Genomic DNA, 16,671 nt, shown 5'->3' with positions numbered 1-16,671 from the left:
CGTAAGCCTTACTGTGGACATTTTAATTGTCGCAGAGACAGGGCCTGAACTCTTCTTGACATGACACACACACACACACACACACACAAACACACATACACACACACTATATATATATATATATATATATATATATATATATATATATATATATATATATATATATATATATATATATATATATAAGGTATGTAATACTGTAATATACAAAGATTGTGGTGGTGGTAGAAACATTTTACTCAAGAAGTTAAAAGAGTTCCTTGTGCGTATGCGTCACCGACGAGACATCACTCCTCACTCGATGTGCCTTACGAGAGAACGATCAAAATCACGAAGACATAACTAAGCTAGCTGACTCTTCATGTGCCTAACCGCTTACATTAATTTTCATACGGAACTGCAGAGGCACGACTGACGCAAAAATTACGTGTGACCGGCAACGCAACCAAGGGATCACGGTAAGCTTTCTTTTTTATCCCTTTGTTCCCTTGATGCTCGCAGCAAGTGCACAGCATCTACGGTTCCGTACAGATTTCGTGTGACCTTGAATGAGTGGTCGCTTGCTTTAACCCTGCATAGCCCAATCTACCATTTTCATACGCTATGTTAGAGGCCTCTGAACTCTAATTTAAGCGCCGAAATGTTAACGCAAAGCCAATTGCAGCGTTTCTTTTTTTTTCTTTTTTTTCCATATGATGGAGCAAGTTTCCAGGTCTTGGTGTTTCAGGATGCCAATTACTAATTACAACTAACTAAATATTTATTCACTCAAAAACATTTGATTGCCTTTTTTATGAGTTTCCTCTCCATGAGGAGAAATAACATGGAACAAATTTTTCTAATTTTCCTTCAAGTGCAATGGAGCTTGGGCTTTGCGATGTTAATGGCAGGCAGCTCAGATTAGCAACGAGTGGATGGAAGATAACGTAAATACAGAGAGGGAGAGAGAGAGAGAGAGAGATAAATACAAGAGCAAAATACCAGAGAGAACCAACGGCAGTGTAGGAGCGGAACATTTTCTTAAACTTTCTTAAGTGGTACGCTCTCGGCAAAAAAGAACTGCTGGTTTTAATTGGTAGATACGGTAATCATCGTGGGCTTCGTCCATCAGATCAGCCATTATACTTCACCCGTAGGCGGTGTTATTCAGAAGCACCGGATCGCTAATAAGCGCCGGTTCCCCGCCTTGTTATACGGCTTCTCCGTACCGTAGAATGAAAAAAAAAAGAAAAGTGAAAAGAAGAATTGCGAAGTTTGTAATAACAGGAATGGTTTCTTTTCACCCCCTAGAACTGAACGTTGTGCGCTAACGTGCTGAAGCTGTCGTCACTGCTTTCGTGATATTTAGATTTTGAAGCATAGCAAAAAAAAAAAAAAAGGTGCGACAGTGAATGTTTAAAGGTGCGTTTGGTGTTTTCCACTAGGACAGACAGCAACAAAAAGAGATAGGCATGCTTGCCGGGATTACAGTCTTTCTACCACAGCACGCAATGGACGAAACTTGGGCAGATTAATGCACGTCCCCGAAACATAACGCAAGTAAAATAACAAGAGTTTTCTCCACCGCACATTGGCATGTTTGCAATATTGCATTCTATAGTCCACGCTTTTATTGCTCTCGATTTTCCTACCGTTCGCTTTAGTTTCATTCAAGTTGACAGCGCATACTGACACATGCTATTCTGATGTTATGACTCCAGCGTGACAAAAAAAAAGAAGAGAAAAGAAAAAAAAGAAGGCTATGCGACGCAAGAGCTCGCAAGCTCTCATATTCATAGCGTCTGCGTTGTTAGCTTTCAATGGCGCCCACTTTTCTCGACGGCAAAACTGAGCAAGATAAGATTTTACGACCACGCGCGATAGGAGAGAAAAGAAGCAACGCAGCCGCACAGTGCATGCAAATATTTGCATTACAAGAGCGACTCGGCTGAGAAAAAGTACCGGAAGAAAAAGAACTGTTCGTGGAAGCAAGCGATCGTGTGATGAATGGTGAGGCCCTTGCAGCCCCGCTGGCGAAGCTTGCTGCAGAAAACGCTCCCTTCTCCCCCTCTTTCGCTCCTTTCAATTGGGTGCGGCGCACTCCAAGTCCTTCATCAGGACACACGTGGCACTCGACAAATTTTTTTTTTCTTCCTACTCTTTAATCACGAGTTCACATGGGCGATTTTCAGTCGTGCGAACAGTGGCTTTTTCAGGGACGTTCCTTCGAAAAGGCTCCCATTAATTCAAAGGAATCTCGCGATTGAAGTTCAGCAAAGCTTTGTATACACTGCGGTGTACCGGCTTTAGCTTCGTCACTTTTCTTTATTCGTGAATTCTTGAAAGCTCTTAAACCCGAACTTGTTTGCGAACTTCTTTGGGCATAAAGGCGTGAGATTGTGAATTTGGAAACGCGTGGTGTTTTGTAAGGTATAATGGTGTGAACATTAATAACATGATTATCCCTTTTATTCTTTAGGATATCGAAAAAAAGTGCGACCGAACGTTCCTAAAGCTCAGGCACGTACGCTTTAGTGAAGAGACAACAAGGCGCTGTGAAGGTACATCCGATGAATCAATCTATAAATATATCAGCCTATAAATAAATAAATAAATAAATAAATAAATAAATAAATAAATAAGTCAATCAATCAATCAATCAATCAATCAATCAATCAATCAATCAATCAATCAATCAATCAATCAATCAATCAATCAATCAATCAATTGTTGAGGTCGGGGAGGCACTCGCTACACCAAAAAAGGCAACTTATACATATCTGTAATTGCTTCAGGCGCCAGTTAATTCTGTCTATTGAGTGTTTAATTTTAGTACTTCGCTTGCATTTACAGCGTCACTTAGCAAAGTTGTGAAGCAAGTTACATAAGAAAATATGCCGTTTTGAATGGTTTCAGATTATCCTTAACTCGCATGATGGTTCTTTAATGTACGAATGTCTCAGAACGTGGTAGTCATCGCTTTTGCCTACCATTGCTATGTCTGCAATGACACGGCGCATCGCATGGCACCGTGTCCGAAAATTGAGTCCACGTCTTTGTGCTGAAGGTATGATGAATACTAGGGCCAGCAAAAAATGAAAAATGAAGAAGAAATGCGCGAGGGTGACACAAAAGCAGGCAGAAATTGAACCCTACACGCCATTCTTAATCGAATTTCGATATTTGCTCTGGCCTTCTTTTTCACATGTGTAACGACATCTTGAGGTGAGATTGCAGAGATGATCGACACTCTATGAGAGTTTCAGAGAATTACTGAAATGTACCAGAGGGTATATTTTTTCTTCTTGTTTTTTCGGCTTATCGATCTCGAAATCAAGCAGCTGGGTATCCTCACTACTGCCATCGATTACAGCTTGACCACGAGACGACGTCTTCGATCAACTCCGAAGTTCCGGGTTTAAAAATAAAGATGAAATGAATATTCGTATAGGTTACATCTCACAGGGGCTTATGCAAGCTTAGAAGACCCCGGTCTGTCGCCTGAACCACTTTCCTCTCGTCGCTATCGACCCATACTCTCTGTTTTCACGCGGAAAGCTTGAGGCGAGTGTCCGCACCGGCTGCGGTGAGGAAACTCCGATAGCGCTGGCCTCGCGAGCCACGTAAATTGATGTACATTATGCAAATGAGATTGACTGCGAAGCTCTCTCGTAAGCCAACAAAAACCAGTGAAAAATATATGAAAGAAAAGCCCACTTCGCCTTGTGACTACTATACTGACCTCCGAGGGGACCGAAGGAGCTTCCGCTTTAATGACTTACTCTACTTTTTCAATGTTCTTTAGATGAACTTGCGAAAGCTTGAGTTGATCTAGCTTTTGCGTGGCATTGATCGCTGCTAGAAAAAATGTAAGATTACTACTCTTTTTTTTTCAATCTAATTCGCTTTATCCAGTAACACAACGAAAGGAAAGAATGTTTGGATAGTTCGTGCGTAATTAAGGATTGAGGCATATTTTTTAACTATATAGTGAACAGGCGTGTGGGGCGAGCACAATAAGCACAAAGGACGCTACGTTAGACTGCCTAATTATTTACTGTGTTTTGTAGTGTATATTGCACTGTGGCTGTACCACATTGTACGTTGTCGGCAGTTCGATGGTGACAAGGCGCGTTCAATCATATTGCACGTGCGTCACAATTAAACAACGCTATATATTTTCTGATCGACATGAGAAATAGCGATTTGCGCACTAGTAATGCACAGTGGCGCGTGTATAAATAGCCTAATCTGCATAAATACATCAGAACGATGTCGAAAAGAGACGAACAGTTTCGAATGCCCTCGCAGAGCACACGGATGCAATGGGCCATAAGGGTGAACGGGAAAATCGGCCAAGAAAGAAACCTGGAATCGCGGCTGCATCTGGAGTTGGAGATACAGAAAATACGTCACACGCTTGACCGAAGTGAGGGAAACCTCCCCTTGTCGTACACGCTCTGCTTACGTCACGTGCTGAAGAATACATAAGCTTCCGTGAACTTTCTTTCACCCCATGGTGAACAAGGCTTCCGTAGCGAAGCCGAAACATCTTAAAGAGTTTATCATTTTTAGCGTGAAAGTGTCTGTCGTTTTATTGCTTCATGTTTCATCCGGAGCAGACGGGCTTCCGTCGCACAGTCGACTTCGTGTATAAATAGCGGACCGACTCGAGCTGTGAGATTAGATTAGATTAGATTACATTAGACGACCAATGAACATTTTCACCTTTATAGGGTGTTATTTGGACGCGGCGTTACGTAATCTTATTAGAGTAAAACGATTTCTGCAATCAAACGAGTTTGCATGAACTCATTCGAATCTGTTTCTGTCCTGAATGAGTACTCTCGCCGAAGAGTGGCCTCGAAAGGATACAGCAATAAAAATAAAGAATTCTAGGTGGCAGTTATTGCGTTTTCATTTGTAAGCCGTTCGCTATTTGCTGGGACACGACATTCAACTTCCAGTTCACTCCTCCGTGTGGGACATATTACCATTAAGACCAATATTTGGACTCATACCTGACTCCAGTCTTTTCTCGTCTTACAACATGCAGTGCCTTCTTGAATGTTGACAAAACGGTGTTATAATATTTCCGGATGAATGCTACCAAGCTAAAGAATTGTTTTTGTTAAAATGCATACATTTAGGAACATTCTGCCCACACACCTTTTTCTGTGCTTTCTTCCACGCATCGCTGATTGCCATCATCTGCAAATTACATTATTTATTTTCAGCCGTGTAGCAGCGCACGTTAACTAATGCCATTTTATACATAAAGTAAGATGCAAATTACATTAAATATTCACGTGTGACATGGGCATAACGATGAATGTTTGGCTGGATTGATAGACTGCGCTTCTGGAACACTAGGAACTCCGGTGTTACTCAAGTCTCAGTGAGCCAGAAAAGTCACAACAACGAGAGACTAGCTTGAATTGCCCGCTCCAGCTCCTCGTGATGTCATAATATTTGGCGAGCGTCTCCTCAAAACTGCTTAATAGCTTATCAACAACTAATGATTACACTACATGCTAAGGGAACCAAAGGTTCGGCTATGCGACTGTTTTTTCTTTAGAATTGTTTCGGAAGAAGAAAGGCGCAAGCACATCTACCTATATCGAAATTGGTGACATCATACTAACGTAGCAGCGTTGGGCTTAAGTCCAAATTCAAAGTTTGTCCTTCACTTTCTACGCCGATAGGCAATTCTTTGACGCAATATTAAATGCAAATAGGGCTTTGAAAAGCCCTTCTCCAAACTCCGCTTGCAATACGACTGACCTGCTCGAAATTCCAGCCATGTAACTTGCGCGACTGCAGTAACCCATCTTTATTCTGAAATGCCCCTTCAAGCCTCGTAGCAACACATCGCGATCCCTTCAGGACAGCTGGCAGTAGTCACTGCCAACTGCCTAGTGTCTCCCGTAGCATCCCGATAAACGCATGCACTTCGGCGTGGGACTTCGCTTAATATTGTGAGCTCATGTTTCGTACCAACATAGGCCAACGGCGCGAAATTACGCGCACAACTCGGGCAGGTGTATCAGCAGCTCCTGCGGGTTGACGCCCGTGACGGTGTCATCGCCAGTCCACTTATGCCGGTACCGTCCTGCCGCAACCCCTACGCGCACGTTCACTGCATACGAAGTTGAGCGGGACTCACCTGCGGGTCGGCCCGGAGTTTGCGCATGTGCGGGATGCTTCGCTTGGTGCGGGCCCGGGGCACGGCGCGGTGAACGAAGTGGTACTCGTTCTTGGACCCCAGCACCTGCGCACCGAGAGAAGACAGAAGGGGTTTCGCATAAGCCGTCTAGCAGTGGTGTACAACAGACGTGTTCAAGAAGTCTTCGGATATACCGATATTGAATTGGAACCTACTGCACAGTTTTTTGTTCTTTTTTTTGTTGCAAGACTTAATAAGTAGTGCCCACAGAATGGCAGCAAAGACGTCAGCAATATTTTCTGCCGCCCGCAGACCGGCCAAAGCCCGGAGCCTTCGTGATTGATTTCCATTACTGGGAAGGAACAGCTACTGCGCGGTGTTAGGGAAGGTGGAGGGTGGAGGTGCAGTATTGACATTCAAGGTCATACCACTTATAATTTTGTTCGTCTCAAACGAGGAAACTGAGTGGGCTCCGAAAGAGTGACTACAACAAATTAGCCTGACAGTGTCGTACGAAACAACGAAATGTAAGAGCAAGAGATAAATATTTAATGGCTGTTGGAGGTATTCGCTCGTTATGGAAGCCAGACATGCTGCTCGACGTGACCAGGCTGCTAAATGACCAATTAGTGCATGGCACGCACTCACGCGGCAAGTACAAGCAAGCACGCATGCACAGTGAAAGGTGATTAGGTTGTGTAGTTGAACCACTGAACGATACCAAGACTAAGAGCGTCTCCATTGCCGCAAAGCACTAGTAAGGTTGGTTTAAGGTTAAAGTGCATGATGCAGCCCAAATGAGCTGTCGAATTAATTTAAACTGGGTTTCAGAGTAGGTCTCCAGGCCGCAATACGCGCGCAGACGCATAAAACGGGGCTCATGTCATCCGACGCATTGTGAAGTGGTGATCGCGCGAATTGCAGTTTTAACAAGCAGTGGTTGCACGAAGAAACGCAGTTACGTAACAGTGATACAAGCGACACCGGCGACTTAAAAACGATTGCAAATATCTCGCAGCAGCGCACCTCGAAGCTACCAATGAAATATTAGCACAGCCGGGAACGTGAATTAGCGGAACGCTTTCAGTTTAATGGAACATCCAGTAGCCTCGCAGTTGGTGATCTTAAGAGCAGACAGCTGACGTGCAAATCCTTCCCATGGCTCCCATTCATCCTCCTGATCAATAACTTCATCTGCCACCATGACCGCTGAGTTGCGCTCACTAACACTCTCAAACATACATACACGAATACGTAATATCACGGGAAGTGGGCGAGGGGACAGCGGTCAGCGCAGCTGAATTATGCAAGGCAGTTAAGAGAGACAGAGAAAGAGAGAGAGAGAGAGATAAGCCATCGTAACTGAATTAGTATAGGGCATTACACTCGTCTCGCGGAGGTTGTTGGTTCGACTTCCACCGGCGGCAATTTACATTTTCTTGCACTTCTCTTTCCTTCATTACTTCTACACATTTGAGGGGAAAAAAGAAAGATAGCTAATTTCAAGGATGCATTTCTTCGCTTCATCTTTTGGGACTTCCCACGGTTGTTTTATTAGGACACGTCTAGCCAGTTGGTTTCCCGGTTGGACTGCGTGTTGGTGTCTGCGCACGTTCACGCATTTACCGCACCCTTTTTATTCTTTTCTCTCTCATACTTTTATTCCTGTTCCCTTAGCATAGGGTAACGCAACCAGACGCTTTTCAACAACCTTTGTCTTCTTTCTTTCTTTCTCTTCCACTATGACGTCAACTCAATCAAAATGACAAGATAGCTCAAATAATGATACAGTGAGTTGAAACGGGAAAATTAAGGACTTCTCGCCATTTCAAGAAAAAATATATATACATGAGAGCAGAAGAGCAGACGATCATCCCGATACACGAGCAGAGGCAAGCTGGAAAACTTGTGGGAAAAAGCAAGTCAAAGGCACAGAAAAAAAAGAAATGTAGCTTGTTTCCGCGTCATTCTTCCATCACGAGTGTAACGACGGAAGCAAGAACAGCTGGCGGGAAGGAACGCGGAAGCGGTGGTAAGGCGGGATAAGTGGATGAGGCCTGCCCACACTTCCCCGAAGATGCCGGCGCCAGAGCCGCACACGCACGCACACAAGCCCGCACGGAACAACACACGCACGCACACACGTATAGATATATAATAAAACTGTAGTGCAGTCACTATATACCTTTGGGAACGTGAGGGACGCCGTTCCCGACGGCCCCCAGTAACCAAGTTACGGCTTCGCGAACAAACAGCGTTTACGCAAGCAGCCGTTATACCACATTCGCCCGACAGAACATTGAAAGTGCGATCGTGGAGAGCGTCTTTCTTTCTTGTTTTTTTATGCTTGACAAAGAACGCATCAGAGCTGGTTAGCGTGGTTGTTTCCTCCTTCAGCACGATCGAGTGAACCTTCTAGCTTTTAACTTTCGAATGAAACGCAGTTAAAAGCCACTTGCACGAACTTTAGGGCTGCTCGACAAGGGGCCGGATCACATAAGTGAAACTTCGTCTCTATAAACCCGGCGTCTGAAAGATCTAAAATGTAGCGGCAGGACTTGAGATAAAACCAGGAACCGAAGAGCCGACTTGGACAAGCACCGACGATCAACTGCAAAACTTTTCTTACAAGTCAGGAATAAATTTGTGTTGTACAATGAGAACAACGAACAAACGAATAGACAAAAAGTGCAGGACTTAATAAGCACCAAAGAAAAGCATGACCTGATATGGTTGGTTATTTGAAATGTGCCGCAGTTCTCTCTTATCCCTTTGTTCTCTGTTTTCATTGTACAAGGCGTGTAAATCTATCGCTTGCAATGTAAAACTTGGCGCCTGTCTTTGTCTGGCCATCGGTGTGTGTATTTATTCTTCCGAGCCGCACTGCTATATATTGAATTATGCATGTCAGGAACCAGCTAACCCGATCATCGGCGCTACTAAGTGCGCTTGGGAGCTTGATATCACCAACATAAGTGAAAAAGCATTAAATTGAAATGAAATGTTTGTCATTCACCAGTATATCTATCACAAAGATACAAAAAAAAGAAGAGAACATTCATTTTCCATGAAAAAAACTTTGCAATCAAATAAATATTACTGTGGATGTAATTACGGAAGTTACGGAGGTTACGGAAGTTACGTGGAAGTTATGTGGAAGTTACGTGGAAGTTATGTGGAAGTTATGTGGAAGTTATGTGGAAGTTATGTGGAAGTTATGTGGAAGTTACGGCCAAGACGGCCAACAGTATTTGAAATAATAATAAATAAATTAAATGACATGGTCACTCCAAGCATATTCTCACCGTCGGCGTCGGTGTGACGTTCCGCATATATCTATGTATATATAAGTCACATGTTTATCTCTGCCGCAGACGGAAGATAGATGCTACGCTATTAAACCAGCGAGGTTTCTCAAACGAACTTATGTGGCTGATTGAATTATTCCTCAGAATTTCTGAAGAATTGCAGCGCGCAAACAAAAATCGCGAGACATTTCATTAAAGCCATGCATTACACCATAAAAGAAATTCTCAGAATAATAAAACGTGCAAAACGATATTAGCGCTCCCAGTATGAAAGCGATGTAATTTCACTTGCGCCGTTCCTTACGAGGAGCGCACTAATGTCCGTGCGATGCCATTGCAGGCCCTATACACGGCTTTTGAAGGGGCCAGAAATTATGCCGCGCCCGCGCATAGTCACACTCACGTATAGATATAACACGGTCCGAGGAGATCAAGAGCAATGCTAAACCTCTTTCGATCGCTGCAAGTGCTTCACCCTTCAGGCGAAACTGCCAATTTTTCATCCTGGCCCAGAAATCGAACCTCGAACACCGTAACGATAACGGTGTCGGGTTAACCGATCACGTTAATCTCTGCTATTTTCCAGTGCATCCCCCGTCTCTTGGCACTTCATTACCTACTCAAATAGACCACCAGTTTGTTTCTCTACGCGTTACATGTCGAGTTCAATTCTTCCTCTTTGCCTCGAAGATAACATCGGCCACCCGCCTCTGCGCTCGAAACGATTTCCCTTCCCCGAACCTTACAACTATCCTCTCAAATACATTTCCCGAGAAGACTTCATCGAATGACGAATAAAAAAAATATTCGTAAAAGAATCCTTCACTCTGCTTCAACAGCTGATCCAGCGATTGAGCGAGTAAAGGAGAGGAATGACGTCACCCACCGAGGCGCTCGAGCGTGTTCGAACCGGTTTCAACCAGAATCGGTGGCTGTTCAGCGAGGAACGTGTAGCAGAGCGAACCTCTCTGTTTTCTCGAGGCTGCGTATAACGGCGAAAAAAAAAGGAAAGAAAGGAAAGAAAGGAAAGGAAAGGAAACGAAAGGTAAAGAAAGAGACACAGGCGCAGTTCTAGATAGGGCTCCAGCGATGGGTAACAACTGAACTTGTTTACGTAAAACGAAGCGCCCTGCGGGCACCACTCTGCTGTTCCCTTTCCTCGATCGTTACTTGGATTCCCGAACGCGGCTCTGCGTAGTACGTGCCACGGCGTCGAGCGTGTTGTGCTGGCGAAATGAAGACAGAATGCGACGCCGCCGGCGTGTCGGTTGCGCGTGCGAAAGCGGCGAAGTCTTTTCGACACGTTCGGCAAAGGAAGGAAAAGGAAGAAAGGCGCGCAGGATAGAAGCGGGAACGATGGAGAACGAGAAGGAAAGGACGAAGACCTAAAGGGAAGAGAGAAACAGGAATGTGGAAGGCAAAGTGCAAGGCAAAGAAAAGATAGGGATGGAGCAAGGAACAAGGGGACACAAGCCGGAAATAAAGCAGGAAAATAAAGCAGAAATAAAGGCAAGAGAATAATTGGAACTGATAAGAGGCAACGAAGAGAATAGAGGGAACACAGAAGGAACCAAGGGTGAAGAAGTAAAGGAAGTCATTAAGAAGGAAGCAACAAACAACGGAGGGATGAAGAAAGGAAAGGAAAAAGAAACAGGAAACAAACAGAGAAACGAAATTTGATACAAAGATGGAGAAAGAAAAAGAAAAGAGAGAAGGTGCGAAGGACGGAAGAAGTAAGCTATAAACTCGAAATAAAAAATGAAAAACGAAAAGGAAATGATCGAAACCGGGAAGCGGTAACGGCGGAACAAAAGAGAAATGTATAGGTAGATATAATGGAGGAAGGAACAAATTGGGAGTCAAGAAAGAAGGAAATGAATGATGAATGGTGTTTAATGCGAAAGAGCAGCCCCTGTGGCACTAAAAGACGCCGTAGCCAAAGGCCTATGATTTGTTACACGCACGCACGCACGCACGCACGCACGCACGCACGCACGCACGCACGCACGCACGCACGCACACACACACACACACACACACACACACACACACACACACACACACACACGCACACGCACGCGCACGCGCACGCGCGCACGCACGCACGCACGCGCACACGCGCGCACGCACGCGCACGCGCACGCACGCACACGCACGCACACGCACACGCACACGCACACGCACACGCACACACACATATACTAGCCCTTCTTTCTAAACTTTTTTTCCTCTACTTTCCATCATATAACTAAATTGATCGTACAATGTAATAACAGTGCGAATGATTAAACGAAGCCAAGCGGATCAACGACCGCTTCGTCTAACCTATTTGCCAGACTTAGCATAGTTGTGGAGAAATAGGCAAAGAAAAAGAATAAAGGTGGATTGCGATAGAGTCGAATAAAAATATCAACAACATTGTGAAGGACGCTGCAATGCAGGACTGCGAATTGATTTTTGAACCAAGTAGGGCTCTCTAGCACGCACCCAAACCTAAGTATGCAAGCATTTCTTTTTATTTCTCTTTAAATATTTTCCTTGCGTTCCATTATAATCGGTATGTGGCCGCCACGGTAGGGAAGTGAACTCGCTTAACGCTTGCCTAACAGCGAACGCCATACCCACTGTACCACCGAGGCCGGTGTACAGAAAGAAAGAAAGAAAGAAAGAAAGAAAGAAAGAAAGACCTAGAAAAGCGACAGCACCAGCGTGTCTAGTTTCGAAACCCTATCTGCGTGAGGGGGCGCTATCTTACCCGTGGCGGCAAGAGCCGCGTACTACCTGCGGCAGCGGGGGGAGCGCAGCGAATCTAGTTTGCCGGATGGGCCGCCGCGCGCGCCTGTCGGAAAAGCGCGCCGCCGTGCGAACATAATTTGCCGCGTAACTGGAGCCGACGTTAGAGGGCGCTCTCTCCTTTTCTTTGCGCCATCGCTAGAAAAGCTCGTTTCATGCGTGCTGACGCGTGGAGTACGTACACGGATATTGAAATCTCGTTTCTTTTCCCCTTTGTTCGTTGCTCCTAAAATAAAGAAGAAAAAAGGAAGCGATTATTCGCATTTACAAAGCGTAATGCGATTCGCTGGGGTCTTGGTTCCTGTGCGACTCGGAAACTCAAGCAACGTTGAAACGTAGTTAGAACTCGTGGCTCGACGAGTGGTATTTGCTTCGCCGTTTCTTTCTCCGCACAGCCTCGTTCACTCGCACGGACGGCTGTTGTAATGCTATAGTTATTAAGTTAGTGTCTACGTCACTTACAGGCACGCATTGAGCAACAGGGCTTTCCAGACCACGTGCCGTTGGCCAAGCCAAGTAGAAGGGCATCCAACAGCGCAAAAGTACGGGGCAAAGTGTAGAAAACGCTGACTAAAAACCGGCCTTTATTGCGTATAACTTCTGATGTATAGGATAGAAAGTCTGAGCACAAGACTAGTATTTATTGTATTTGATATGCAATGAAGACTGGTTGATAGTCAACGCTGTTTGTTTCTTTCTTCCCAAACTACCCGCTGTGGTTGCTTGGCGGCTATGCTCTTGTGCTGCTAAGCACGAGGTCCCGGCGGTCGCATTTCGATAGGGGCGAAATGCAAGAACGCCCCTGTCCCGTGCATCGAGGTCACGTTAAGGACCTCTAGTGGTCATAATTAATCCGTCGTCCCCCACTACAGCGTGCCTCATAATCGCATCTTCGTTCTGACACGTAATACTCCGGAATTAATTTCTTTCTTCCCAAATGTCTTTTTTTGTGTGTTTAGGATCGACACAACTGCTCAGGCTCACTGAAACTTGCTTCAGCCACCGTTTCGTACTGCTTCTTACTTGTTAAGGTGCAAGCACGAACATTTAAGACAAGTTCGAAGTATTAAAGAAACCTGTGCGTAACACGTGCGTACTTACTTGCGGAAATCGCGACGCGAGCACTAATGAGCTCACTTGGCTGAGAGGCAGCGATAATAATATAATAATATAATATTTGGGGTTTTACGTGCCAAAACCACTTTCTGATTATGAGGCACGCCGTAGTGGAGGACTCCGGAAATTTTGACCACCTGGGGTTCTTTAACGTGCGCCTAAATCTAAGCACACGGGTGTTTTCGCATTTCGCCCCCATCGAAATGCGGCCGCCGTGGCCGGGATTCCATCCCGCGACCTCGTGCTCAGCAGCCCAACACCATAGCCACTGAGCAACCACGGCGGGTAGAAGCAGCGATGGAATCGATCACAGACATATCGCCGATGCGAAAGCCAGACGCGCAAGGAAACGACGCTTACTGACGCGATGGTTGTTTTCATTTTAGATTTTCATTGGCGTTAGTAAGTCCGGTGAGCGGATTGACGCAGTCTTGACTAAACGTCACTGGCGAATAATGCCTGAAAAGCGCAGCTTCTATCGGAAGGTCTGTAGACACACCTGAGAATGCACTGAAATTGTTGTGTCACCCAATTACTCTGGCTAGTAATTTTTATCTCAATGACGGTGACAAAAATGTAGATGACATTGAGGGGGCTTGTTCTTGAACTGATGGGATACCAGCGATAGGTGACGGGTAGGCGAGGCGAGGGCGACATAACACAGCGCTGTTCTCGATCACCACTTTAGAGCCGAAGAGATATTTGGATGTCAGCAGCGTGACGTCAGAGCCACTAAGCTGTCACAGTGGGTTTTACTCCTACGTCAACAGCGTTGTTACGATAAAAAGAAAGAAAGAAAGCGCCCTGATCTAGAATGTAAAAAAAATATATGTAGACAAAAATGATAGCGAACAATTTTTTTTTCTCAGGATTCTCGTTGTGCGCGTTATTTCTAAGCACAAAATAATACAGCAAGCGCTCGCCGAGATCTATAATCGCTCCAGCGTTATTCAATAGGCAGCAGCTTATCATCGCACGAAAAAAAAAAAAGAAAATGTGGTGCATCGCTCAGCACACAGGTTCCTTAGGGAATTTTATTTTAGAGGAAGGAAATTTTAAAAGGGGCGAACGGAAAAACGCTTGCTCTACAGCATCCGAATGCTGCCTCAGGAGGAACGCTCTTTTCTGCAGAGGCGCGCTTCCTTTTCATGCTGGCTTCGGCGACTCCGCTATTTCTTAGAGCTCAACGAAGTTTTCTGCCGAGTCTGCGTGCACTTCGGATGTCACAGTGTCACGCTGTCTTTCATTTATGTATTTATCTTTTTTTTTTCTTCAATATAGAGCGACAGGTCTGACGTTCGGTGTTGAGGGCGCGGCTTGGAGGCCCGCAGGAACAGGCGGCAAAATGTGATGACTGGCGTATTGTGGTCCTTTTCTGCTTAGCATCGCCTGCACGTTGTTTGAATAAAAGTATGCGGAGCGATATGGCTTGACGTGGCGCGGTTTAGAGAAACGTGCTTTAGGAGCACGTTTTGGAAAAGGTTGGTAAACGTCCGCACATAATCTTTCCCATATATTAAAGCGCACATACAAACAATGATCGAGGCTCGGTTCTCTTTATTATCGTTGATTGCACAGCGGCGGTTTCGACTCAGAAAAACGCTGCCGCCTTCAGGCAGCCATAAGGGTTTATTGGGCACTCGCATTGGGCTCCACAGCCTCCTACGTGATGCCTGCGGTAAAAATGGTGCTCTTCCGCCATAGTCATGAGTGGTGGTGCTGCCTTACACTCCGATAGGTCAGGACCTCATGCACCAATACAGGTACCCAAGAAGATTGCACGGAGAACAGCCATCGGCCGTAGCGCGATTGGTGTAGCATCACAAGCGCAATGCGAAAAAAAAAAAGTGGGTTTGGCTCGCATCGGCCGCAAGCTTTTTTTTTTCATCCAGTTTGATTTGTCTTTTTTTATTATTTAGGCATTTCCATTAAGATCACCGATAATTTCTATGCTTTCGTTGGCTTCATCGGTTGTTGGCTTCATGTGATGACGTGTCAGTGACGTACCAATTACGTGTCAGTGAAACGAGGGACTGCGATAAGAATTTGCATTAGCTGTGAGGAACCCACGAAGTTCCGCAGAGCTGTTTTACCATCTTTGGTGTCCTCGCGCGCTTCGAGTCGATCCAATCCCGACCTGCTAGCATACTGCCTAGCCCAGGTGGTAGAGAGCGACTGTCCCGGAAATACATTGGTCCCGGGTTTGGTCCCCGGTAGCAGGACAAACTTTTTTCAACCGCAAAGCTTTCTTTCTGCGATGCCCATAGGACTTTCCTATGTAGCTTCGTGCTTCGGTAGAGTGGATAGCAACTTTCTTTTTTCATAAAGCTAGCTCTACCTGGTGCGTATTCGCAAACTGATTTGCCGAAGCACATACAGAAGTGCTAGTGCGTTGCTGGAATTCATGTGCAAATGTTACAAAAAACATCAAATTGCAGGTATACTTCTTAAGCCGTGCCATAGCACGTAACGTATATATATATATATATATATATATATATATATATATATATATATATATATATATATATATATATATATATATATATATATATATATATAAATTCGAATATCTGATGCTGCTTAAAATTCTCGCTGCGACAAATTGTGAAGAGGAACTAGATTTAGGAAAAGAAACTTTACCTGCGCCAGAGCTTGGCAATGCACTGCGTGAGCTGGATGGCAATTTTTCTTCGCAAGGGTTATGCTAACCTTGCAGATTTCTGCAGTTCTCGTTTGGTTTCTTAATGCTAGAACTTTCTGTGCTATCAGGTGACAACTTGCACTCTTTCTGTCACATTCTGAAGTCTTGGCTTGCTCGGTTAAGCGACGGCCCAGGTCAGATTGAGTTTAACTCCCGGACCACTGCAAAACTTTTTTTTTTGGGGGGGGGGGCAACGATCTTTTCTATATGGGAGACCTACATATGTTTTACCTCTCAGCATTATGACGTATACACTTAGGCGGACTGCAACCTTTTCGTTCCCCTTCGTCAACTTTTCTCGCACGAAACTCCAAATGCAACCACGGCCGTTTCGCGAAACCATTCGCAACACCGCATGTACTGAAATCATCGATGAAACGAGCATGGCGCGTGCCGTCTGTGACCATAATTGAGACTTACGGCCCCACCATTCCGTTCATAAAAAAACACTGTCTTCTAAGCTGGGCTCAGACGCCTGCGATACGTACCACTGGTTCACCCTGGACGAAGCTGGCAAGTACTGCCCGCAAACATGCCGCTAAACGAAGTACGCCGAGAAATGCCGACTCCAAGCAAACTTCCTGCGCGAATAAGTCTAGCTTAGT

The 16,671-nt window shown here is 45.1% G+C and overlaps 1 protein-coding gene across 2 annotated transcripts in view; it reads right to left on the bottom strand.

Annotated features, from left to right (window-relative positions):
* Nucleotides 1–16,671, bottom strand: part of amon (prohormone processing protease amontillado) — a 204,659-nt gene that overhangs the window by 94,978 nt on the left and 93,010 nt on the right. For both annotated transcript variants that reach the window (XM_065454679.2, XM_065454680.2), the window contains exon 2: nucleotides 6,146–6,250. In XM_065454679.2, the coding sequence (XP_065310751.1) occupies nucleotides 6,146–6,250 (105 nt within the window). The remainder of the gene's footprint in view (nucleotides 1–6,145; nucleotides 6,251–16,671) is intronic.

This window comes from Dermacentor albipictus, chromosome 10, assembly GCF_038994185.2.
Source record: "Dermacentor albipictus isolate Rhodes 1998 colony chromosome 10, USDA_Dalb.pri_finalv2, whole genome shotgun sequence".
Taxonomy (NCBI): Eukaryota; Metazoa; Arthropoda; class Arachnida; order Ixodida; family Ixodidae; genus Dermacentor; species Dermacentor albipictus.
This window is presented reverse-complemented; position numbering and strand designations above follow the sequence as displayed.